At 47.3% G+C, this 24,632-nt stretch overlaps 1 protein-coding gene and 1 long non-coding RNA gene across 3 annotated transcripts in view; one reads left to right on the top strand and one right to left on the bottom strand.

Moving 5' to 3' along the window:
• Nucleotides 1–23,497, top strand: part of LOC140686461 (ubiquitin carboxyl-terminal hydrolase 43-like) — a 47,584-nt gene extending 24,087 nt beyond the window's left edge. The window contains exons 6-15 of one of the 2 annotated variants that reach the window (XM_072940703.1): nucleotides 2,009–2,144; nucleotides 2,246–2,381; nucleotides 4,338–4,449; nucleotides 7,565–7,668; nucleotides 10,611–10,688; nucleotides 11,371–11,497; nucleotides 11,589–11,922; nucleotides 13,527–13,685; nucleotides 14,549–14,713; nucleotides 22,273–23,497. In XM_072940703.1, the coding sequence (XP_072796804.1) occupies nucleotides 2,009–2,144; nucleotides 2,246–2,381; nucleotides 4,338–4,449; nucleotides 7,565–7,668; nucleotides 10,611–10,688; nucleotides 11,371–11,497; nucleotides 11,589–11,922; nucleotides 13,527–13,685; nucleotides 14,549–14,713; nucleotides 22,273–23,363 (2,442 nt within the window). In that variant the 3' untranslated portion in view covers nucleotides 23,364–23,497. Of the gene's footprint in view, nucleotides 1–2,008; nucleotides 2,145–2,245; nucleotides 2,382–4,337; nucleotides 4,450–7,564; nucleotides 7,669–10,610; nucleotides 10,689–11,370; nucleotides 11,498–11,588; nucleotides 11,938–13,526; nucleotides 13,686–14,548; nucleotides 14,714–22,272 lie in introns of both variants that reach the window. The other variant, XM_072940702.1, reaches the window with a different exon arrangement.
• On the bottom strand, nucleotides 13,248–19,352 carry LOC140686466 (uncharacterized). The gene is made up of 3 exons (XR_012060316.1): nucleotides 18,231–19,352; nucleotides 15,797–16,092; nucleotides 13,248–14,950 (listed from the first exon to the last, which is right to left on the bottom strand). It is a non-coding gene; the product is annotated as an uncharacterized lncRNA (long non-coding RNA).
• Nucleotides 23,498–24,632: the final 1,135 nt, after the last annotated feature.

Consider the following 24,632-nt stretch of genomic DNA (forward strand, 5'->3'; position numbering starts at 1 on the left):
TAGTTTTTTGACCTTAGACAGAGTAATTGGTCCTCTGTGTCTTTAACTGTAATATGAAAATTCTACACTTCCCTGGTGACCTCCTGGGATTTTTCTTTTTGTAAATGAAAAATATTTTAAGCTTTTTTTTTTGTTGAGGAATAACAGATACAATAAAATGTACATCTCTTACTGTTATAACTTGTTGAATTTTTACATGCGTGTACATCTGTGTAACCACACGATTACTCAAACTGCTTCCTGCCCCACCCAGTCAGTCCCTCGGACTTCGGTCACCATTTTAACGAGAATCTCAAATAGGGGGAAAAACGGTGTGTATCTTGCTTTGTAAGCCCAAAGTGCTGTATGGGGATCTATTGAGAGAGAAGAGAGCAGGACAGTGGGTGAGAAAGAGTCCTGGGGAAAAAATGACAGTAATAAAAGATCAAAAGGGGGGCAATCTGAGAGGCGGAGTTTGAAACATTAAGAGAGTAGAGGGAGTGTCAGGAATTGGAAAGCTGTGATGTGTCTGTGCAGGGAGGTGGTCACTTGAGATTCCTAAGTGCAGGGTGGGCATTTTAATTGCAACTTAAACATCTATTTTGATATTTTGTTTTGACTGGTAAGTTTATTCCAGCTATGATCATGGATGTATTTGGATTCATTTGCATCATTTTATTTTATGCTTTCTATTTACTCTGCTTTTGTTTCTTTTTTCTCTACTGCTTGTTTTGGATTGAGCAATTTTTCTTTATTTCATCTTTCCTAGTTTGGGATATATACATTGTATTCCTATGCTCTCACTGGTCATCGTTGACATGTCAACATGCGTGCCTAACATGGTCTTATGTTAATTTTCCCAAACAACACAATTTATGCTTTCATTTCCCATGTAGCTTTTTGATTTAGATATTGTTGCAGGTGGATATTATTATCCAATATTCGAATCCCTGCTCCCTTTTCTCACAGGTTACAGTAGTGGTAATGGTTGTTATCATTATAGGTTTACATAGCCAGTGCACATTTACACATATGAATATGTACCATTTTCTTTGGTTCTTACAATTCAAGTTTGCCTTCTGAGTTTAGTTTGTCTGTTCGTTTAACCCTGAAATGTATCTTTTCCAAGAGAATTTCTCAGTCACTGTGCCCTGAATGGGTTATGAGTGCTGAGTTGTTGGCTCCTTCGGGCTTTCAGGGGACAGAGTTGGGTCTGCGATAGCCAAGACCCTCAAGGCAGTGACCCCTCTCCTCCACCACAAAACCGGCTTCTTCTGCTCGCCTCTGTGTTCCATACAGATATTTCCCGTATACGGCATAATGTGAAAAAAAGACAGCAATAGTATTTAGAAGTTTTTTCAGCAGAGTTGTGTTAGTGGTAAACCCCCTCACTTTTTTTTGACCTGAAGTGGGCTTTATTTTAGGCTCCTTTTTAAAAAATTAATTAATTAATTAATTATTTAATTGAAGTATAGTCAGTTTACAGTGTCAGTTTCTGGTGTACAGCATAATGTTTCAGTCATACATAGACATACATTTTTACATTTCTTTTCATTATAGGTGACTACAAGGTATTGAATATAATTCCCTATGCTCTACAGTATAAACTTGCTGTTTATTTTATATATACTAATTATTATCTGCAAATCTCGAACTCCCAGTTTATCCCATCCCATCCCCTTCCCCACCTGGTTTAAAAAAAGAAAAAGGCAAATGAACTTATTTACAAAACAGAAACAAACTCACAGACAGAAAACAAACTTAGGCTCCTTCTTGCACGATAGTTTAGCTGGGTATAAAACTTTCGATTTCCGACTTTCTTCTTCCTGCTCTTCCTTCAGCCCTTTGATACTCTGCTGTTGCAGTTGAGTTGCAATCTAATTGTTATACCTGCTGTGTTTTATTACTAAAAATACTTCAAGGAAAGAAAGAGTAGAAGAGAGGTTTAAGACTCTCAGTCACTTTTAGACTTCCTATTTGTTAAGCTCCCTTTGAGAAGCAAGAGGGAAAATGATCCTTGTTGTTCCAGGTGATCTTGGTTGAACTGTATCCCAGTGGACTCCAGCGGTCCTTCTTTGATGAAGAGGACCTGAACACGATTGCAGAGGGAGATAATGTGTATGCCTTCCAAGCCCCTCCGTCACCTGGCCAGGAGATGCTCTCAGGTACACTCAAAGAGAAGAGCGGCTAGAAGCCGGGGTTGTGACCCAGCAGAGCAGGTCCTTTAAGAATACAAGTGTGTAACATTATAATGCTCTCTCTTCAGCTCGTCCATCTGTTTTGCCAGTATCCCTGCGCCTGTCTGCCCGTGAAGGTCAGCGATTAGCCCTTCCCGTCAACAGTGAGACCAAGGTGCTAATCCTCTTCTGTAACCTGGTGGGCTCGGGCCAGCAGGCCAGCAGGTTTGTTTCCTGCATCTTTTATATGATGTCTGGGATGTGTAGATATGTACTTAGAATTCAGTCTAGAATAATTCTAATTTGATCAAATTAAATATCCATTCACAAGGTCAATCAACAAGGATTTCTGATCAAGAAATCTGATCAAGATGATCAGAAATAACTGCCTTGAGCAGATAGCAAACATTGTCCTTAATTAACAGTTAAGCATCAGAGGTTTTCCTGTGGTTTCAGGAATGATTATTACTGCTCTCACCACTGTTTATGCTGGATTGTAAGGCCTACGCAGTGCAGGACAAGAGAAAAGAAACTGCCTGTAGGAGAGAGAAGATAAAATCACCACTCTTTTGCAGATAATTTTATTGTCTGTCCAGAAAACCAGGAACTTGAAAGTGATTAAAACTAATGAAAGAGTTCAAGAAAGTGACTGGTTGCATAACAAATACACCAAAATTGTTTTCTTATAAAATTCAAATAGAAATGTTTAAAAGAGATCACTCCAGTGAAAAATTTTTTGATGGATAAAATGTTGGTAAAAATTTATCAGGGATAACAGACTCATAAGAAAAGCAAGAAAATATTGGGAGAGGGAGAAAGAAGGAAGAAGGATTGTTCTATTAAAACAGAATAAAGTTTTAATTAGTAAAGTATTGTGATATAAGCAGAAGAATATACATATAAATCAATGACCCAGAAAAGCCCAAGTGTGTTTTTGTTATGTGATAAAAATGGCATATGTCATGTTACTAAAGAGTGAACGAATTATTCAATATGTAACACTGGGCTAATTGATTTCTCACTTTCTTTTTATTTTAAATGTTTATTTTACTCCTGCCATAAATTAACATTAATTCACAGAAGAATAATATTATTAAATATTAAAATTTTATATTATTAAATTAAATAATATTTAAAAATATTAAGTTATTAAAATATTCAGCTTCATTAGTAGCCGAAGAAATTCTGATGGCACTAGCAAGATGCTGGACTTAACCTTTCAGATTCTTAAAGGACTTTTAAAAATGGATGATACTCATTCTGGGCAAGTGTCCAAGGAATGGGGCCCTTGCCTCACTGGTCAATTCGTGTGGCTTTTCTGGAGAGCAGTTTGGTAATGAATAGCTTTGGTCTCTCATTTCCACTTCTGAAACTTTGTCCCAGAGAAACAGTTAGTCACAGGCACCCAAAGGTATATATAAAAGAATGTGTATAGTTCCTGCCACAGGCAAGCATTGCTTAAATAAAAAACTGGAAACCACCTGAGCGCCCAATAATAGGTAAGGTATATAAACCCATCTGTGCGTGTATCAGTTGACACCCAGTGCTCCTGCCGGTCCACACGCACCAGCTCACATCTGCGCTGTATTTTAGCAACGTTAGTTCAACAGTAGCATGTCCTTTCTCCATTGGATCTGCACGCAACCTTGCACGGGGTGGCCAGCAAGCAGTCAGTGGCCAGTGATTTGTCTGGAGGCACCCACGGCAGAGCTGGAACCCACAGCCACAGCTGCGGCCACAGTGGGCGCTCTCAGACCACCAGCCCACTGCTGTGTGTTCATGAGACCAGGATGTGGGAACAGTCCCAGTCACGAGAATATTCCTGATACACAAAGTCATCAGCGTGTCCACTGGACTGGCTTCCCTCTGGGCTCACCTCTGCCTGGCTTTCCTCTGGGTCCCCGGTTCTCTTAGTCTCCTCTCTCTCTGGGAAGGGGGCATCCCAGCCGGCCAACCATGTGGAACCATCTCTTTCATCGCAGTGTCTCTCTGGCTTTGCTGCTGTTTGCACTGCAGTGTCTCCATTTGTAATGAGGGGCTGCAGTGGGCAACTGTGTGCTGTGCTGGGTGCTTAACTCTTTTCCAGTTGAGAGAAGCCAGTGAGCGGAGCGAATGCTTTTGACTGTTGGGCACTGTTGGTTTTTCTTTTGCTGAAATCGCCTCGTTCCCTTGGGTTTCCAGGTTTGGGCCACCTTTCCTGATAAGGGAAGACAGAGCCATCTCCTGGGTCCAGCTCCAGCAGTGCATTCTCGGCAAGGTTCGCTATCTGATGAAGAGTGAGGCCCCTGTGCAGGTCCGTGAGAGTGTGTGTGTGCGTGTGTGTGTGTGTGTGTGGTTGAGGGGAGGTGGGGAAAAGGGGTAGGAACCTAGGGGTAGCTCAGGAATGACAAGAATTCGCTGTCAATTGAGAGTGTTTACATTGTCATATAAAACAACTCTGATTTAGCTGGGAGGGTGTAGCTCAGTGGTAGAGCACATGCTTAGCATGCATAAGGTTCTGGGTTCAACCCCCAGTACCTCCTCTAAAAATAAATTAGTAAACCTAATTACCTCCCATCTGCCAAAAAACTCCAAACAAACTTATACATTTGGATTAAGAATTTCAAGGGACTTGAGGTCTAACTTCTGTGGAAAATTAACATTTATGTTTATGTCCAAATATGAAAACCTAGGTAGTAAAATAATTTTGTCCCGTTTTTGAAAATCAGATAAAAACTCAAGGGGAAACACCTTTTTGCCTTGCTCATTTATTTATTCTCAGACTGATAGTTTCCAAATGAAAACAACAAATTCTATAAACCATTCCTTTTAGCCCCTAGCGTATCAGAAACTGTTTTGATGGCTCTTTGGCCAAGAAGACATTGGAATTTTTAGGGACAGGTCAGCAGCCTCAGAATTTTGTTTTCCCCTCAACTATTCTCTAAGAACTTTTCACCTGGGAGACGTACCAAATATTTCAGAGGGAATTCTTCATAATTCATTTTCCTTCCTGCTCAAGGAAAACCACACATTTGATTCCGGATTTATACCAAATTTCACTTTGTTGAAGTTGTTTTACATTTTACTTTCTGCATCGGTACCGAATCTTTATCTCCAAAGGGTTTTGCTCCATCTACTGCCTAGCAGGTCTGCCACGGTGCCCTAATTAGAAACTCTAACTTCCCTCTAAGTAGGTCAGACTATCTAGTAATAGCTTTAGCCGTCCCCAAGCCCTATGCTCCTGACTGCTGAAAGTGGATGAAAACACTTTCATGCGAGCGTTGGACTCAGCTGGACTTTTATCCCCCCTGGTCACCCGTGTGCTTTCCCCTCCGCACCTCTGCCGTCTTTTCCATTTTAGAAACTGATCAAGGAATCAATGGGGCCGGCAGGACTCTAACGCAGGCAACGTCCAACTCAGCTACGAATGCTTTTGCACGATTGCGTTGGTGAACGTGTGGACGGGCTTGGTTTTCTGCAGGAATAATGTGTACAGAGGCTCCCAGGCTAGCCCACCCACTCAGCCCTAAGGCTTCTAGGACTATCTTTTGAATAATTTGAAAAAAATTTGGAAAGAATTGGTCATTGGTAATAATTTGGAAAGAATACATTCAATCTTCTCAACACGGAATGGGAGAGATGAAAAGGAGTGGATAGCTACCGAGGGTCCCAAAGTGAATTTCCCTAGCCAAGAATAGAGGACAGGAAAATGTCTCTTACAAAAATGACCAATTTGCTGGATGGGATGAATTTGCATGAATAATGAAAAAAAACAGATTCATCATTGCCAAGACATCTTTCTGGTCACTTTGTAAAGTTTCTTCGTGTGGAAGCAGAGTGAGCTGCCTCCATGTGTCGGTGCCTTGATTATGTCGCTATCCAAACAGCAAGGCTCAGTGACAGGGTCCAGGAAAAAAGCGCCCCCACCCCACCCTCCCCAGTCCCAGATTTAACTAACTTCTCCTTAAGAAGTACACCCTCACATGACCAGCCCTGAATCTAAGACCCTGAAGTCAGCTTGCTTCCAGCCACCAGTTTTGTGTTTGCTGAAGCTGCAGGTCAGCTACAGTGTGGTTGTAGTCTAGCCAGGCATCCGCTCCCCGGACATCACTGGCCCCCCTCCCCGCCGCACGTTCAGCTGCCGCAGCCCGGGAGTCAGCTCACAGGCCCTGAGGATGTTTTGAGTCTCGCTGTCTCTTCATGCCTTGTTCCTCTTTCTTTGAATTATAATCCTTTCCCCCTCTTCTGTCTGAAGTCAATCTGTATTTCGTCTATTTCTATATTAGTGTGTTTTAAGTAGGGATTTCTGCCTTTTATCTTTGTCAGAGTTGGTAAGAAATTTTTTATTTTTTCCTGGCTACAGCCAAGGTCATCAGTGACAATTGGAAGAACTGTATTTCCATTGCTTGACGAGTCCATTGATTTTTTTTTAAATTGTGGTAAAATGTACCTAACATTTATTTTAGCCATTCAGAGGTGTAATTAATTATAGTCACAATGCTGCAGAGCCATCACCACCCTACCCCCCCAATTTTTCATCCTCCCCATAAACACTACACCCATTAAACAGCTCCCACTCCCCCCAGCCTCTAGCCCGTGAGAACCTCCATCCTACTTTCTGTCTCTGTGAACCTGACCATTCTAGGAACCTCACATAAGCAGAATCATACAATATTGGCCCTTCTGTGTCTGGCTTATTTCACTCAGCAAAATATTTTCAAGGGCCATCCATGCTGTAGCATGCGTCAGCATTGTCCGCCTTTTTAAGGCTGAGTGATATTCCATTGTGTGTATAGACCACATTTTGTTTGTCCATTCATCTGTTGACGGACACTTGGGTTGCTTCCACCTGTTGACTATTGTGAATCATGCTGTTTAAGGCTGACTTCAATTTCAGAAAAGTTAGAATATGAAAAAAAGTACATCTTAGAATAAAAACATAGATAGTATTCTTTTTACATGGCTTATTTTGAAATGTATAAATACTTATTTAGCTTTTGGTATGGAAAGTATTCACCAACTTGCTTTTAGATACTTGCCTCATTTTGGTAATTTGGTGATGGTCATAACCATCTTAATAAAGTAAATTAAATTACCTGTTAATAATTACAGAACACAATTGGTTTGATTTCCCATTTACTGTGCCAACAGTTCCTCCAATTAAACATGTGTTGTTTTAAAATACTGTGATCATTGTTTTGGAAATTTTAATGTGTCAAATGGTGTTAGATCACTATTAAAAGGTGCACCCTTGTCTCTTAAAAAAAATTGAAGGCTTTCTGTCTCTAGGTTTGAAATAGTCATTATTAAGGGAATATTCAAAATATACTGTGAACGAAAGGTTACTCTTTGGAGTAACTTCTTTGCACCTAACAGTCTGATTGACACCAGCGTGCATGGCGACCTGCTTCCTGTTCTTGTCTCGGCAGAACCCGGGATCCCTGTTCGCCATCCGGGTCGTGGGGCTCTCCCTGGCCTGCAGCTACTTGTCCCCACAGGACAGTCGGCCCCTCTGTCACTGGGCAGTTGACAGGTAAGCAGATGGTCCAGACCTGGTAAGAGAATGAATGTGTTCTTACGTGACTAGACGCCTTCAAGACTGTGCATCAGGACAACAGATGACAGTCTTTGCTACTCTTGGTCCCTGACGTCTCCAGCACCAGCGACGCTGTTAGGTCCTTATACTCCTTCCGTGCCTTCAACCCTTACGTCTTGAGAGATCCTAATGGTGTCTTCAAAGATGAGGAGACACCGAGGTTCCCAGAGATGAGTTAACGTGATCACACTCACTCGGCTAGTTAGTAGCTGAGCCTGAATTTGAACCCAGGATGGTTCTGACTTAAAAAATCCGTTCAGTGAGGCTGTGTTACCAAATTCAACCTGAATGCCAGCTCTTGAGTAAGGGAGAATCTTACCACTGAATCCTTGGCCCCAACTGAAGAAGACTGCGGACTGTGGCCGAGGGGTGAGGCAAGCGTGGCCTTGTCTCCTGTGGTTCCGACCCGGATTCTCCCCGCCTTCCACTGCAGGCTTCTTGAGAAGCAATCCAAGGGGCAAGCACAATATCTGAGAGGAGGTTTTGCTCATAAATTAATTGTCTAGCACTTTTGCTCACTTCCCCACAGATGTAAAGTTCTCAGGGAGGCTCTCAGTTTCCCTGGCTTGGCCAGCCAAAGCTGACTGAATCCAGATGTGGGCATGATCCTGTGATTTCTAATAAGAAATACATATTTGGCCTTCTGCTTCTGGCCCGAACCTCCTACAACCCTTGGAATTTCCCAAGTGAGATGGGCGGTAAACGTATCTTGACGTTCGTAACAAACCCCTTTCCACCACACCAGAGTTGATGTTAGTGAGGTGGCTTTTGGAAAGCACCTAAGGTTGGGGCTGGTGGCCAGGAGAACAAATCGTGTGATTAGAGGTTGGAACTTTCAGTCCCACCTCCCTGAGCGAAGGAGGGGAGAGGGTCTGGAGGTTGAGTTGACTGCCAACGGCCGTTGACCTAATGAGTCATGCCTATGTGATGAAACCATCATCAAACCCCCAGAGGACGTTGTTCGGAGAGCTCCCAGGTTGGTGAACACGAGGAGATTCTGGGGGAGTGGCTGCTCGGAGCGCGTGGAAGCCCTGCCCCCCATCCCACGCGCCTTGCCCTAAGCGTCTCTTCCATCTGGCTGTCTCTGAGTTATACCCTTTTATGCTAAACGGCCAATCTCGTAAGCAAACAGTTTCTCTGAGTTTTGTGAGCCACCCTAGCAAATTAATGGAACCCAGAGAAGAGGTCATGGGAACCTCCGATCACAGAGCCAGTCGGTCAGAAGCACTGGTGGCAACCTGGACCTGTGACTGGCATCCGAAGTGGGTGAGGGTAGGGGGGGCCGTCTTGTAGGACTGAGCCCTCAGCCCATGGGATCTGATGCCACCTCCAGTAGACAGTGTCCGAATTGAGTCAGTTGCTTGGTGATGTGAGGGGAAAAAAAAAAAGAAATATACTTTGGATTTGGTGTCAGAATCATTTTAGGGCAGGGCCCCTTCCTTTAAAAAGAGACAGGAACCAGGGTAGGGGCAAGCCAGAAGGTTCTGGGCCCTACGCCCCATTGGCACGTCTTCGGCTGGTTGCTTTACAGAGTTAAGGAGGCAGGAGGGGTGTCAGCCAGGACCTGCTTGGGTCCGACAGGAGGAGAGAGCACGGGGCAGGGGTCCCTGAGAAGGGTGCCCTCACGCACTCTTTGTTGAAGAAGAGAGCTGTGCCGCTCAAGTGGGCTGCACTCTGGTGGTGCCACCCCGGAGGCTGGTGGTCACCGGTCCGTGACAAGAACTTGGAAGGAAACACCGAGAAACTTCAAAGCCCTTGACAGAGCAATTTACGGCATGATGGATATCATAATTTTTTTTTTCTCAAGCTTGTGTTTTGTCTGTCCCCCCCCATTACATTTCTGTTCTATTTTACAAAAGTATTGGTCTGTAAACTATCATTTAAAAAACAATAAAAATATTGTTGGTTTTAGAAACCAACCCACTAACGGGCCTTGCATGGTAGGTGGTTGAAGACACTGGAAAAGAGTCTAGTTGTCCAAGAAGCAGACCTGCTGAAGGAAGCCCTCCCGCAGGCCGCAGCCCTCCCAGTCACCGCCACCTCCACGCCGCCCGGCCCCACCTCCTCCCTCCCTCCCACAGCTCCCCCAGCATCTGGTAGCCTCAGCCTCTCGCCTCCTTCGCAGAGCCCTGCGTTCAGCCCCTTGGCCTCCCTATCCCAGCACATTTTGTTCTCATAGAAATTACTTCCTTCTTTTAAACTGTGGCAAATACACATAATATAAATATGCCATCTTAACCATTTTTAAGTGTACAGTTCAAGAGTCAAGTACAGCCACCACCGCTGTCCATCTTCAGATCTCTTAATTTTGCAGAACTAAAACTCAGTCCCCAACAGTAGCTCCCCACCCCCGCACCCCTCAGCTGCTGGCAGCCACCCCCCTCGCACCCCTCAGCTGCGGGCAGCCACCCCCCTGTTTCCCATCGCTGTGCGTGTGGCCTCTCCAGGGACCTGCTATAAGTGCAGTTGTCCAATACTTATTCTTTTGTGATTTGCTCGTTTCACGCAGCGTCATGTTTTCAGGTTCATTCACGTTGGAGCCTGTGTCAGAATTTCCTTCCTTTTTAAGGCTGAATAATATTCTGTTGTATGGATGCACAACATTTTGTCTTTCTTCTAGAAAGGTTTGTTTCCTTGAAGTGTTCCTCTCCCTGTCCGGGGGCCGCAGCATCCCCCCGACCCACTGCACGCCCCCTCGGTGCTCCATGCCTGGGTGATCCTGCCTCGGCTCTGGTCAAGCTGGAGCGCTTCTCCCAGACACACCTTGTTCATCAGGGTGCTGCTGCGTTTCCCCCGCCCCAGACCTGGAGGTGCCCATCCACAGGGTTGGGTACTTTCTGTGAGTTCAAGACCTGATGGGCTCCATGCTCTCTCCCTAGGGCCCTGCACCCCAGGAGGCCGGGGGGCCCCACGCACGTCAAACTGGCCGTGGAGTGGGACAGTGGCACCAAGGAGCGGTGAGTCCCGCAGAGGAGACGGGGCCTGTTCTGTGCCAGTTCCCCCGGCGTGACTGTCGGGTGTAGGCGTGCCTCCTGGACGCTGGGTGACCCAGTCCTCCGAGAAGCCCCGCTGGCACTCGTCTGTGTATAAAGTGACAGGAATAGCAACGATGACGGCGCTGGGTGGTGGCACTGGTCGTGTCACTCATGCTTGTAGACGGTGAGGTGACGCTTACCCTCCCCCTGCGCCGGTCACTGCTCCGGCGCTTTACAGACATGCAGTTTATTTCACACATTACATCCTATGAGGAGTGTGGAAACTGAAGCACAGAGAAGTTAAATGGCTGCTCAGTGTCACGCAGCTCATGTGTGGCAGAGCCAGGATTTGAACCCAGGCTGCCTGGCTCGAGCCCGCGCTCTTAACCACCCAGCGTGGCTGCTTCTCTAACCCTGAGGGCACTTGCTCTGCTTTGGGAAAGGACCTTGTTCAGCCCAGTATTTCTAAGTCTCCTACTGATGCCAGGCCCCTGCACCCCAGCATGAAACAAAGCAGGGTAGCCAAGGACCTGGTCCCTCCTGGAGCTGGTAGGGGAGACCGAGAATGCCAGTAAAATCGAGCGGGAGCCCTTGGAAGGGGGCCCTGCCTCCCTGGCAGATGCCAGGCGCCCACACGCCCTCTGTCTGCTCTGCCCCCGCGCAGCCTGTTCGGGAACCTCCGGGAGGAGCAGGTGCAGGACGCGGACAGCGTGTGGCGGCAGCAGCAGGCGCACCAGCAGCCCAGCTGCACCCTGGACGAGTGTTTCCAGTTCTACACGAAGGAGGAGCAGGTCCGGCCGGGCAGGGGGCTGGGGGGGTCTCGGCGGGTGGGCCGTGAGCCTGGGGGTGGGGGCCTCACGGGCCCGGTGGCTTCCTTTCCAGCTGGCCCAGGACGATGCGTGGCGCTGCCCCCACTGCCAGGCCCTCCAGCAGGGCGTGGTGAAGCTGAGCCTGTGGACCCTGCCCGACATCCTCATCATCCACCTCAAGAGGTTCTGCCAGGTCGGGGAGAGGAGAAACAAGCTCTCCACGCTGGTGAAGTTCCCGCTCTCCGGCCTCGACATGGCTCCCCACGTGGCCCAGAGGAGTGCCGGCCCCAAGGCCACACCCGGCCCCTGGCCTTCCTGGAAGCAGCCGGCCTGCCTGCCCACCAGCTACCCACCCGACTTCCTCTATGACTTGTACGCTGTCTGCAACCACCACGGCAGTTTGCAAGGTGGGCATTACACAGGTGAGCCTGCCTCTCGGTCCGTGGCTGTGGCCCGGGCCTCCAGACGCCCCGGGAAGAGGCACCCCTGGGCTGCTGGGCATCGACACAAGCAGACCCCTCACCTGCTGCACGCCCAGCACCTGCCGGGGTGGGAAAGGCGGGTCCGGGGGTAGAGTGGAGTCAGGTTGGTGGTTGGGATAGAAAGTTACAGCCTGAGTTTTCGACTGTACGAAATACGGGAGGGTGGCTGTTGGAACCCAGGGAGTGACGTTTATCCTCATCTGTGATCCGATTCAAGGACTCTTACTTAACAGATTTGGTGTTTTTTATTTCTCTGGGGTACATTTAATTGTGAATCCCTCGGAGGAACTTGAGAGGAGTGAAGGATGGAAGGACAGAAACAGAGAGCTGGACACCTCATCCAGTTGTTCCTCGTCACATACCTTGGTCTGTTCTAGAATCATATGAATTATTTCATCTTTGGAAAAAATGAAAATATTTCATTTTTTTAAAAGTGTGCTGTTCCTAGTGTACTAGTAATGTCCCTGCAGTTTAGAAACACTGGACTGTATAAAAATCCAAGATCATCACTCATTTATTTCTTGAACGAATATTTATGAAGGCCCCCTTCTGTGCCAGGCCCTTGCCATGTGCTGCAGCCTCCGTTTAAAATGGTTTTTACATTTTTAAAAAGTGGTAAAAACAAAACAAAACAAAACAAAAAAACTAGCAAGAAGAATACATGGCAGAGACTGTGTGTGGCCACTGGTGACCTGCAGAGCCTGAAACATTACAGAAAGAAGTTGGCTGGCTCCTGGATTGGGGTGTTATGACACCGTCTACTGGGATGCGGAGGAAAAGAGGAGTATTTCTCGTACTTGTTTGGAAGGGGGTGAGAATCTTACTTATGGACGTTTTCTTAGACGTCTGACTGCAGGTCTCAGGCAGGAGAGAAGTGTGCCGTAATCCAGCTGCCTGCTTTCATTGCACACTGACTCAGAGGCGTGCGTTCTGAAGCTTCTCAGAAGAACGGCGTGAACACTGGCATTGTTGCCTGGGGCTCCCATAAATAACTCGGGATTCCCTTTTTTAATCATCTTTTTTTTTAAATTATCTTTCATCATTCAGGTTTGGCAGAACATCACAGTAGGCATGAAGGGAAAAATAACTATTTTTTCAATGCAATCTATCCGAAGTATATTATATGAAATCATAACATTAGCTCTTAGGGAAGGAAAAAGCATTCAAAAATCAATTTGCAGTTAAGGTTAAAGATTAAAACCAACGATGTCCAAGTAAACCACATATAAGATTTAAATGCAAATCGCGTTTTCATTCCAATGGGGACTCCCCTTTTATTGGAGGTTTTGCCTGAGCAAGCCCTGCAACATAAGGGTTCGTTCGTGGTGTCACAGCTTCCTTTATCCCTGAGCATCTGGGGGTGTAACTGATGGATCCTTTCTGATTCCACAAAAATCATTTCTGGCTAAACATGGACCGATGTTTCTCATTCTGTTACAAACGTCCGTTTTTCAGCTATGCCAGCGGGAAATGTCTTCCTGCTTTTGGGGGGCTGCAGTAATGGGGCCTTGGGGTTTGGACCTTCGCAGCCTATTGCCGGAACTCTCTGGACGGCCAGTGGTACAGTTATGACGACAGCACAGTGGAACCGCTTCTAGAAGACGAGGTGAATACCCGAGGCGCTTACATCCTGTTTTATCAGAAGAGAAACAGCATTCCTCCCTGGTCGGCCAGCAGCTCCATGAGAGGTAGGTGCTGCTGCTGGTTCCAGGCGAGAGGAGGGCCGGGGACCGGGAAGATGCTCCACCGAGCATCCAGGGTCTGGAGAGGTAGGCAGGGGCCTGAGCGAGGGAGCCCTGACTGCAGACTAGTGTCCCACTTGTGAGGATGTGGGATGGACATGCTGGAATCCAAGAGCGGGAAGAGGAAAAGGAGTCACATTTTGCATCTGGCAGGTGGCTCTTGGGAGTGTGGGAGTCCTCATCCCCAGTCTCACTCCTGTGAAGCCAGATTTTAATTAAGCTTGTGCAGCATAAACCTGTATTCGTCCCGTTAGAAAGGGAAGGGCAGTTACAAGGGGCGTGGGGCCTTAACAGCAAACAGCTACTTAACCACATGCCAGGGCCGGGTCTGTTAGGCAGCCTCAGACTTGCATGGCAGCCTGACCATTTTGTGGGACTTATCTCACTCTGCAAACTAGCCATCCTTATCTTTGGGGGTGAAAGAGCATTCAAAAAAATTCCTCAGGTATTTTCCCCCCAAATGCTTGGAAAATGACCAAATAAAACTAACATGCGCCAGGAGGTCTAAATCCACCGATGTGCCAAGTCTGCCTTCTTTTCATGGAAGATAGATGTAGAAAGAGTAAAATATAAGCCATATTTGGAAAACTGGGGTTGGCGACCTGTGGTTTTGTGAAAAGCATTTCGGTATTCATCAGCACACTGTCCTTTCTGTGCCCCGGCGCCTTCCCGCGAGCGCAGGTTCTCCTCTAGCCGTCATCAGTAATCCTGGTCAGGGCTCGGGAGGTGAACCCGGCCGTGAGACGCGCCCCGGGGGCCCTGAAGGATGGCGTGGGGTCCAGCCTGCCCTGTCTGTGGTCCCTCCGCAGGTTCCACCAGCTCCTCCTTGTCTGACCACTGGCTGCATCGGCTCGGGAGCAGTAACAGCAGCACGCGGGGCAGCCTGCTGTCCTGGAGCTCTGCCCCCGCTCCCGCCCGGCCCCGGGCGCCGGGGCCTGCCTCCTTCACAAACAGCCTCCCCCGGCAGGAAAAGGGTACGTTTTATCACGCTCGTTGAATCTGCTGATCTTGCTTTCATTTTCCATGACAATCGTGGCTCCTCATCTTTACGAAAGTGCTGGCACTTCGTGGCCTGGAGTGTGTCTATAAAGAGTCCGTCATCGTGAGAGGTTTGGTCATCGCGCAGATCAGGTCTCCCGGGACCTAGCCCGCCCTGTCCGCTGCCCTCCAGCCGCAGGCACCTTCTTTCTCTGCTCCCTGGAGCCGACCATCTAAAGGGGGGAGACAGTGCATCAGCGAGTAAAGGAATATGATGACGTGCCGTAAAGCAGGGAGAAGGGCGAAGAGGGAGCTCATCAGAGGAGGAAGGTATCTAGGCTGGGGGTGTGGGAGAAGGGGTGCAGAGAGGATGGGGGCTGGGGGGAAGGCCCTTCTGAGGGAGTGAATTTGGAACACAGACGTGAGTGCGCGTGAGTCACGTAAAGTCTGGGCGTGTGCTCCAGGCAAGGAGCTGTTGGGAATAAATATATGATGGTCTCATCTCAAAGCTGCAGGTGGTTTTAGATTATCATGGAATCCAGCCCTCTGATTATTACAGTTTATGTATCAAAGTTTGGTTAGTTATTCCGTGATGTTCGGCATTTTGGCTCCCAAAATCTCACCATTAGAATGTGAATGGGACCACCTCTCCCGCGTGTATCATGTTGGTCTGATTTCCTTAGCATCCGCTATTTGATGCATTATATATATTCTGACATTTCTTTTTCCTTTACGTTTTTATGACTGCACATTTAGGGTAGTGTCTGGTGAACACAAAAGGCGTTCTTTCCCCAACTTGTCCATCCCCCACCAGCATGAGTCTCTGACAGCCTCATAAATTCATCTCAGTTCTGTCCAGAGGCCTAGGACCTTGGGCCATGTCTCAGTTCTCCCAAGGAGAAATGTGTTTCACATCCCCTGTAGGAGACAGCTTCAAAAGATGGCCAGCTTTTCCACAGGGTGCTCAGACAGCGGTGAGGCCCAGCTCCAGAAAACTCCCCAGAGAGACTGCGAGGGCCGGCGGAGAAGTAACATTGGCGGATAACTGTCCCCCGGGCCCCTGCAGGCATTTTACTTACCTCATCGACTCAGATGAGAGGTGGAATTCTAGCCCTTTTGCAAGGGAGAAAGCTGATCTTAGGAAGTAACCGGTCACAGGAACTCCTGGGAGGTAGCCGGGCTGCAAATAGATCTGCTCCCTCTGGCAGCCGGAGTCCTGGCTGTGTGGCTCCAAACTCAAGTTTATGCCATTCAGACACTGCAAGAGCCTTGCTTCCACAGGGAGCGTTCCCTCTTGGGGTTTGAATAAAACGGCGATAGATTTTGAAACCTGTTGGAGAGGCTCTGAGATGGTTGAGAATCCGGCCTGATTTTCCTGTTAGATCAAAATCCAGCACGTAGGTTTCCAACAGAGGTTTAGTACTATCTCCTCCCCCCACGGGGATGTCAAATGAGCAGAGGGGACAACTGGCATTTAGTCCCCAGGGGGCGGGGATGCTAAGTGGCTTGCAGTGCCCAGGGATGGTACCAGTCAGTACAGACTTGTCCTTCCCAAATCCCAGCAGTCCCCTGTAGGGAAATACTGATAGCTTGGTGACTTCATCCTTCTGTGAGCTCTGGTTATAGGGACTTGATAGTTATGAAGGCATTTTAAACTAAAACAAACAGATCTAAGTTTTGTGGGGACTGCAGCTCAAATCATTGGGGATGGGTGTTGGGACAGGCTCTATAAGAGAAAGGACATAGATACACCTTACTTTTGCAATTGTATGAAAATGTGACTGTGAAAAAATTGCAAAGGTCCTTCACAGAGGAGGGGGCCTGGGGCTAAAGCATTTCAGTGTTGGTGCTCCTGACGGTAAATGTCTTCTGTGGCTTTTTATTGAGCCTCAAAGGTTTTGTTTTCTCTTTCTCAGTGCTTTCCAGAGAGTGTGTTATTTCAGGTTTTGATTTCCTCTTTCATCTCAAGGTTATCTGGGTGTTTCAAGTACTTAAGAGTTTTTGGTCACTTTTTTATTCTTTACACCTAATTTTACAGATTGTGATTCAAGAATATGGTTTTCAAAAATGATTCCCTTTTTGTGATCAAGTTAGTACATGGTGATGATTTTGTCAGTGTTGTGTGCGAACACAAAATAATGGACATTGTCTGTTTGGGGGATGGGAGCTTTATATCTTAACGACTAAATTAGGTGAGTTGGTTGTTGTATTTAACTTCTCCATGTCTTTTTTAACTGAAGTATGCTTGATTCATACTGTGTGAGTTTTTGGTGCATAGCATAGTGATTCAGTTATTTATATATATATATGTGTGTGTATGTGTGTATATACACTTTTTCATATTCTTTTCCATCATAGGTTATTATAAGATATTGAATATAGTTCCCTGTGGTATACAGTAGGACCTTGTTGTTTATCTATTTTATATATAGTAGTGTGTATCTGTTAATTCCAAACTCCTGACTTATCCCTCCCCAACCCCACTCCCCTTTGGTAACCATGTTTGTTTTCTATGTCTGTGAATCTGTTTCTGTTTTATAAATAAGTTCATTCATATCATATTTTAGATTCCACATATAAGTGATATCATATGACATTTGTCTTTGTCTGACTGACTTAGTATGATAATCTCCAGGTCCATCCATGCTGCTACAAATGGTACTATTTCATTCTTTTTTGTGGCTGAGTAGTATTCCAGTGTGTGTGTGTGTGTGTGTGTGTGTGTGTGTGTGTGTGTGTACCACATCTTTATCCAGTCATCTGTCAATGAATATTTAGGTTGCTTCCATGTCTTGGCTGTGGTAAATAGTGCTGCAGTGAACATTGGGGTGCAGGTGTCTTTTCAAATTAGAGTTATGTCTGGACATATGCCCGGAGTGGGATTGCTGGGTCATACGATAACTGTATTTTTAGTTTTTTAAGGAGCTAAAAACTGGGTTTGGGGGTTTTTTAACGACAAAAATTCAGAGTCTGTCTTACAAAGGGAAAGTTCAGTCCATTCATACTTACTGTAACAACTACAAAACTTGATTTCATTTCATTTAAAACATTTTTTCTATGACTTACTTTTTTCTTATTTTTACTGATTTGATCGTGCTGCTGTGTGTTCCCTTTTTTCCCCTCATTCACTTGGAAGTTCTGTTGTTTTCCATCTTGTTCATGGTTACTTTATGTTTCCCAATATTTACTTCCCAATATTCCCCATGTATATTTATGTTTCCTATTAGTATATGGATATGAGAAGCCGGCTATTTCCCTAGAGTCACCTACTCCATCGCTGCCTGCTCTCTCTCCCCGGATAGGAGGAGACCTGCAGAACGCGTCCACGCCACCCCCCGCCTCCCCAAAATGAGAGCGCTGAAAGGCTCTCACCCGTTCCCTCAGTCTGTGCTAGGAACGCCCCTACGTCAGTCCTCAACTCAGCTTTCACTAAGGTGCTTTCATACTCTGTTCCAGACTGTAGTCACAGTTCCTCCTGCAGTCCCTCTCCCCGTCCGCAACACATTCCCTTACCTTTCTGTAACACATTCTGAGACCATGTGCAGGGGGGGGAGCATGGTTGCAGGGTCCCCTGAACACCCCTGTCTGCCTTCTTTTCGTCACCCTGGAACTTGAGGTCTCGGTTCTTCGGTGCTTGGTCAAAGGTCTTTTCAGACATGCCAGATATGCTGACTCTTTGGGCGGCCGCAAATACTCCCCCCCTGCAGAGGGGGTGGCAACTTGGCTGGGGCAGGGCTCTTGGGTTGCAGTCCTTTCCTCTCGGGCGTCTGTGGGTGTTTTCCCACGGTCTTCCAGGCCCCAGGGTCGCAGGTGAGACGTTCTTCTTTTTCATGTGAGAGTCACTTGTTCTTTCTGGCTGGAAACTTTTACGATTCTGCCGTGACCTTAGAGTTTAGAAATTCTACTCGCATATACCTGGGTCTGTGTTTGTTCACCAGCCCTGCCTGGAACTTGGGGAGTCCTCTTCTTCTGTAGATGCAGGCTTTTCTTTAGGGAAACGCTCTTCTGTTCCATTCTTGTCTCTCCTACTTTCCAAATTCCTGTTATTTGCCTGTTAGTTCTCATCGTTTTGTCCTCCCAGTCTCCTAGCTTTTCCCGGTGATTTCTGTCTCTTTCTCACTTTGTGTGAAACATTGCGTTCACAATTATGAAATTTGTGGAATTTACTGAATTTCATAGATTTCAAGATAATTTCAGGCCACTGAAAATTTCAGTTTGAGTCTTCGCCATGACCCTGCATGCTTTCAATTCAGGTACTGAATTTTAAAACCTGTTGTTCTCTTGTTCTGCACTTAAATCTCCTTGAGAGCTTTGATTTTTGTCTGTTTTCTCTGATGGCTCCGTTTCCAGCGGTTCTGTTTTTTCTTATTCTTTGACTGCCAGACCCCCGTATGTATGTTATTTTTCAGTTTCTTCCCATGGGGGCTTCCCCCCACCCCGTCCTGTTGCAGGTGAGGTAAGAATGGCCAGAGGAGGCCCCGCCCCCGGCTCACAGCACACACTGTCAGGTTGGGCGGATGCCCTGTTTCACTAGCCAGGAGAAAAAGTCACAGAGGAATGGACGTGGCATTTCTCAAGTGAAACATCCGCTAGCTCCCGGGTCGCTATGTGGTGCAGGCTGTGCCCACTGGGCCGCACAGGCACCATCTGGGTGAGGAGGGCTCCTGGGGCCCTGGGAAGCTGTTCTGTATGCTTTGGGGCTTGTACAGATTTCTGGAAGTACTTAACCGTGGGTGTCCTCAGTGTGGCGTCAGAGTCTAGACCCTACCTGGTTCTCAAGCCAGACTGGGCGTGAGCAGGACCACAGATTCTCCGGCGGGAAGGAAGCATCACGGAGGGGTCTCTGAACACCACCGCTGCCTCTGGCTCCCAGCATCTGGGGAGGCCCAGCTCCCTAGGGGGGGAGCAAGGGGGCCGCCCCTTCCCCGACCAGAACGGAGATGCTTGCTGAGCAGGAAGCGCTGCATCCGCATGGGCGCGCTCCCGCGCATCTCTCTGCATTTCTCCTTGTGTCTAAAGCTCTGGCTCCCTCTCTGATCCAATGAAGAGAATAAAAGAAAATAATGGGGTTGGCCGACGTGCTTTCTCCCTGCGTCTTGAGAAGGAGGAGCCGGGCGCTGCATGGGCACCTGTGGTCCAGGGACGTGAAATGAGCTGCCACTGCGGTGCTGCGGGCAGCCCGGGCCCTTCCATCCCCGGGGGAAGGATGGACAGTGTGCCAGGGCCGCTGCCAAACCATCCGCCACCTGCCAGGGCTGCAGGCTGGTTGTCCCGTTTTGAAAGGCTGAAAGTCGCCACTTTGTCCTCCCAATACAAAGCTTCCCTTTCTGCCATTCCCAGGGCTGTGGCTTCTCACACGTCTCAGTCCTCGGGACAGGGTTTGTTTGGTTTTTTTCGTTTGTTTTGAGTTTTTGTTTTTCCCCTCCAAGGTGTGAGAATTTAGTGGTGGAGCGCCAACGTCAATCGGGACTGGAATTACAAAGTATTTGGGGTGAGATTGTGTGTACTGCTGGCTAATTTAAAGTAGTGCTTTAAAGAAAACAAAAAACAAACAAAAAAACCCTAAAGATAATCTGTGAAAAAATCCAAAAGGCAAGGTCCGCGGAACCTCTGAGATGCTGTCCTTCCCTCGCGGGGCTGATGGGTGTCTGCAGCCTCGCAGTCCAGGCACCTCCACCCTCGGTGACATCTGCAGGCTTCCCCTGTTCCTCTGAGCTCCCTGAGCCCCTGCCTGTGCCTCCGTGGACCCTTAGTCCCTCCCCGTACAGCTCCTCCGGGTTGTCTGTGCTGATCACTGGGGGCTGACCGGGCTCCCTGGTGAGAGGGTACAGCTGTGGAGGAGAGGCTGGTGCACCTGACCTCGGGTCTTTCTCTAAATCGTGTGACTGGCCCTGTGCCACGTGGGCTGTGTGTTTCAGCTGAAGATTTCTTTCTCAGGGATGACAGGCATCTTGTAAATCAAGGTGCCTTAACAGACTTTTTTTTACTTTTGTTATTGTGTTCAAAGATATATAGTGGAATTTACCATCTTAACCATTCATTTTTTCAGTTGAAGTATAGTTGATTTACAGTGTGTTAGTTTCTGGTGTACAGCATAGTGTTCAGTTACACATATTTATACATATTCTTTATCATCATAGGTTATTATAAGATATTGAATATACTTCCCTTAACCATTTGTAAGTGTACAGTTCAGGGGTATTAAGTACATTGGCGTTTTTGTGCAGCTGCCACCAGCATCCGTCCCTGGAACTCTTTTCATCTTGTAAGTCTGAAACTCTATACCTGTTCCCACCCCTACCGTCACCCCAGCCCCTGGCAACCACCTTTATCCTTTCGGTCTCTCTGATTTTTGACTACCCGCAGTAGCTCATAGAGTGGACTCACACAGTACGTGTTTTTTTGTGACTGGCGGTTTGGCGCTCCTTGAGATTCCATGGGAACTTTGGGGTGGGTTTTCCTATTTCTGCTCCAAACCTCGCTGGGATTTTGATAGGGGTCGCATTGACTCCGTAGATTGCTTTGGGTAATACTGACATTTTAACCATATGAAATCTTCCAGTCCGTGAACGTGAGATGTGTTTCCATTTATTTATATGGTCTTTCATTTCTTTTGGCAGTGTTTTCTAGTTTTCAGTGTAAAAGTCACCTCCTTGGTTAAGTTCATTCCTAAGCATTTTATTCCTTTTGATGCTGTTATGAATGGAATTTTTTTTTAATAACTGATTGACTGTTTCTTAAGAAAATATGTACAACCTTGGGTATATGTATGTCCCCTTTAGAAATGTTGAGATTTAGGAAAGAATTAAGAAAAAAATCAATACGCAGCACCCCCACAGTTCCCTCTACACAGTTCCCTTGTCATTTTAGTATTTATTTTTCCAGACTTCTTTGTATATTTTCACACATACGTATCATACACACACATACACCTACACATATAGGTGTGTATCTTTTTGCAGGCTGGATTGCTCTGTTTTTCTAGACTATTTCTTGCTTAACAATATATATCAAAAACATCTTTTTAACTATATACTAATGTTGCAAAACACAATGGAGGCCTATCTGGCCGTTCTGATAAAATTAAACAGACTATCATCTTCTTTTACTTTTTCTTTTTAAGCCCGAAGTAGGATAGCTGAGATTCTTGCATTTGAAAGACACAAGGACCGCATCTGACCTAGAAAAGCAGGGGCTTTTGCTGAGCATTCTGCTTCATGGCAGTATTTAAAGACGAATGAGGATGATGATAAATCTTCGGCCAGATGGTTCAGAGGCTGAGCTCTATCGGGAGTCCGCTCTGCCTGGGCGTGTAGCTGCCTTCACTGACACTGGCGTCAAATGTGTAAATGGGTTCCATGGAACAGCGGGTGTAAATTCTGATGCCCCGAGGGCAGGGGCCATAGTGTCTTGCCCACTTCTGTGCCCCCAGGGCCCAGGATGGTGCCTTGTACATCAGAGGTGCTCAACCAGGGCCTGTTAGACGGGCATTGGGATTACTCTTAGTGCAGCTGGAGGGGTGCTTGGGCGCTGATGCTCTTGGTGTCTCTTTCAGGAGGTTTGGAGGCCAGGCCTTTGGCAGGAGGCGTCCAAGGCCGCAGCATCAGCATGAAGGGGCCCGCCCCTTCCCGAACCAAGCAGGGGGCCTTCAAGACTGTGCCCCTCCGGTGGTCTTTTGGCCCCAGGGAGAAGCCACCACCGGGTGCATCTGTCGGGTTGGTGGAGTACTTGGAGTCCAGACGGAGACCTCGATCCACGAGCCAGTCCATCGTGCCACTGCTGACTGGCGCTGCCGGCGGGGATAAGAAGTCGGCAGCACTGGGGTTAAACGCCACCCTTTCTGCTAAGGGTGAAAGTGAAGATAGTGGGCGAGCCAGCGAGACAGTGCTGGCCGGGGCGCCCTGCCCCTTGGACCACCCTGGCAACTCAGATGGCCCCAACACAGCAAGGAAGCTCAAGGAAAACTCTAGTCAAGATATCAGGCTGCCCAGACAGTTTGACCTGCCCCTTACGGTGATGTCCTCAGTGCAGAATGAGAAACGAGCCCGGCCGGAGGGCCAGAAGCCCACAAGCTGTAAGGGCAGTGGCCCGGTGGGGAGCAGGGGCAGCGTGCCCTCCCCCAAGGAGGCTCCCAGTGTTGCCATGTTTTCTAGAAACAGTGCAGACAGTCACCGAAATGCCTTAGGCAAGATGAGGGCTAATGCGGAGGGCAGGGACTCGGAGACAGACCGATTCCCACAGGGGACCCTCACCCTTCTGAGGTCTGTGTTTTGGAGGAAGGAGAACAGGAAGGGTGACAGGGCCGAGGCGACCCCCCAGGCGGCCCCCCAGGCGGCCCCAGGCTCCCTGGTGAGTGGCAGGCTGAGCCCGGCTGTGGACGAGCAGGCTCGAGGCTCGTCCCCACCCCTCGGGATTCGAGGGAGCCTGACCAGGGGTCCGGATGGCCACCCAGAGAGAGACGTCCGGTCAGCGCCCAGCTCCCTGCGCCTCCCTCGCAAGGCCGGCAGGCCCCCGAGGGCCAGTACTCTCGGCACGTCACAGATGAGTGTTCCCGGGGAGCAGGCTTCTTTCGGAACCTTACCGAAGGTGAAATACCGCACTCTTTCCTTAGGTCGGAAGAAAATGTTACCCGAGTCCAGCCTCTGATGGTGTGTATTCTAGTGATGGGTGACGCTGGCTTTCTCGAGACTCTGCACTGAGCACCTGTAGATGGCTCGTGTTGAGAGTGGGATTTGGGGAAGCTGGTTGTCTTGAAAATAAAACAGTTTTTTGTCTCTGCATCTAGATTTCCAACACCTAATACCCCAAAATACTCTATGTTGTTGGCTGCTTTTATACTTCCAGACCACTGGAGGGCGCTGTTGGGTCAGCATAATCATTTCAGGACAAGAAATGCTGCTTTATTTAAATTCCAGCGTCTGAATACTTGTACTAAAGAGTAATTGGATGTGGGCAAACATAACTCTGTAGGGAAGCCTAGTTAATGAGAATTTTCAATATCAAATCAAATATAATTGACTTCTATTTAAAAAAAAATTTTTTTTGAAATAGTGGACTTAACAGGAAAATCTTTTCCTTTTAATGTTTCTCTGGGATAAAGCATTAAAGATGCCAAAGAAAAAGTGGTAGTGATGGAAAGGCAGGATTCTAGGAGAAAAGAGATGGGAGAGAAATGATTCAGATTTTAGGAGAGTATTTAATATATAACAAATAATTGTATTAAAGTTTTTCAAGGTATTTAAAAAAGAGAACTATTTTGATACTAGGAAAAAAGGAAGTTCTTTTTTAAAAAAATAATTAACTAAGCTCTATGTACAATTTTAATAAAAGCTCATCAGTGAAATGTGTAAATGGCTGTCTGAGTTATTCAAGTTAGACAAATGATCATGTATTGTTTCTGCTGTGTAAACATGGCTCATTGCTGTTGATACCAGAAAGCGGTTGATGGAGTTGTGTCTGAAAATTTAAAGGACTTTTCATTAAAATGACTTGCGGTTCTCTAAGTAAATAGAAATCTCCCCAGGTCTCCCTCTGGAGGGCACATATTTTCAAGGACCAGAGCCTGTCTTTGTGGACCATCACTTTGTTACTGACCAGGGTCCTTGGACCCTTTAATCAATAGAAATCGATAAGAGGCCAGACGAGGAATTCAGGCAACGCTTTATTGGCGCTGGTGCAGCAGCATGAGGGAGCAAAAACAAGTAACAGGTTCCCTTCTCACTCCTGGAGGAGGGTGGCCTGATCCCGTGAATGGGGTGAAGGTGGGGAAGACTGGGTCGGTGGATTTGCCTGGGCCTTTGGATGAGGAGCTGTTTCATTCTCTCATGACATTAGCCTTAACCAGACTGCTTCTTTGGGCTCGGTAAGCACACGGAAAAGGATGCTTGTGTCTCCTTGAGAGAACAGCCCCCAGTT

This window comes from Vicugna pacos, chromosome 16 (assembly GCF_048564905.1).
Source record: "Vicugna pacos chromosome 16, VicPac4, whole genome shotgun sequence".
Taxonomy (NCBI): domain Eukaryota; kingdom Metazoa; phylum Chordata; class Mammalia; order Artiodactyla; family Camelidae; genus Vicugna; species Vicugna pacos.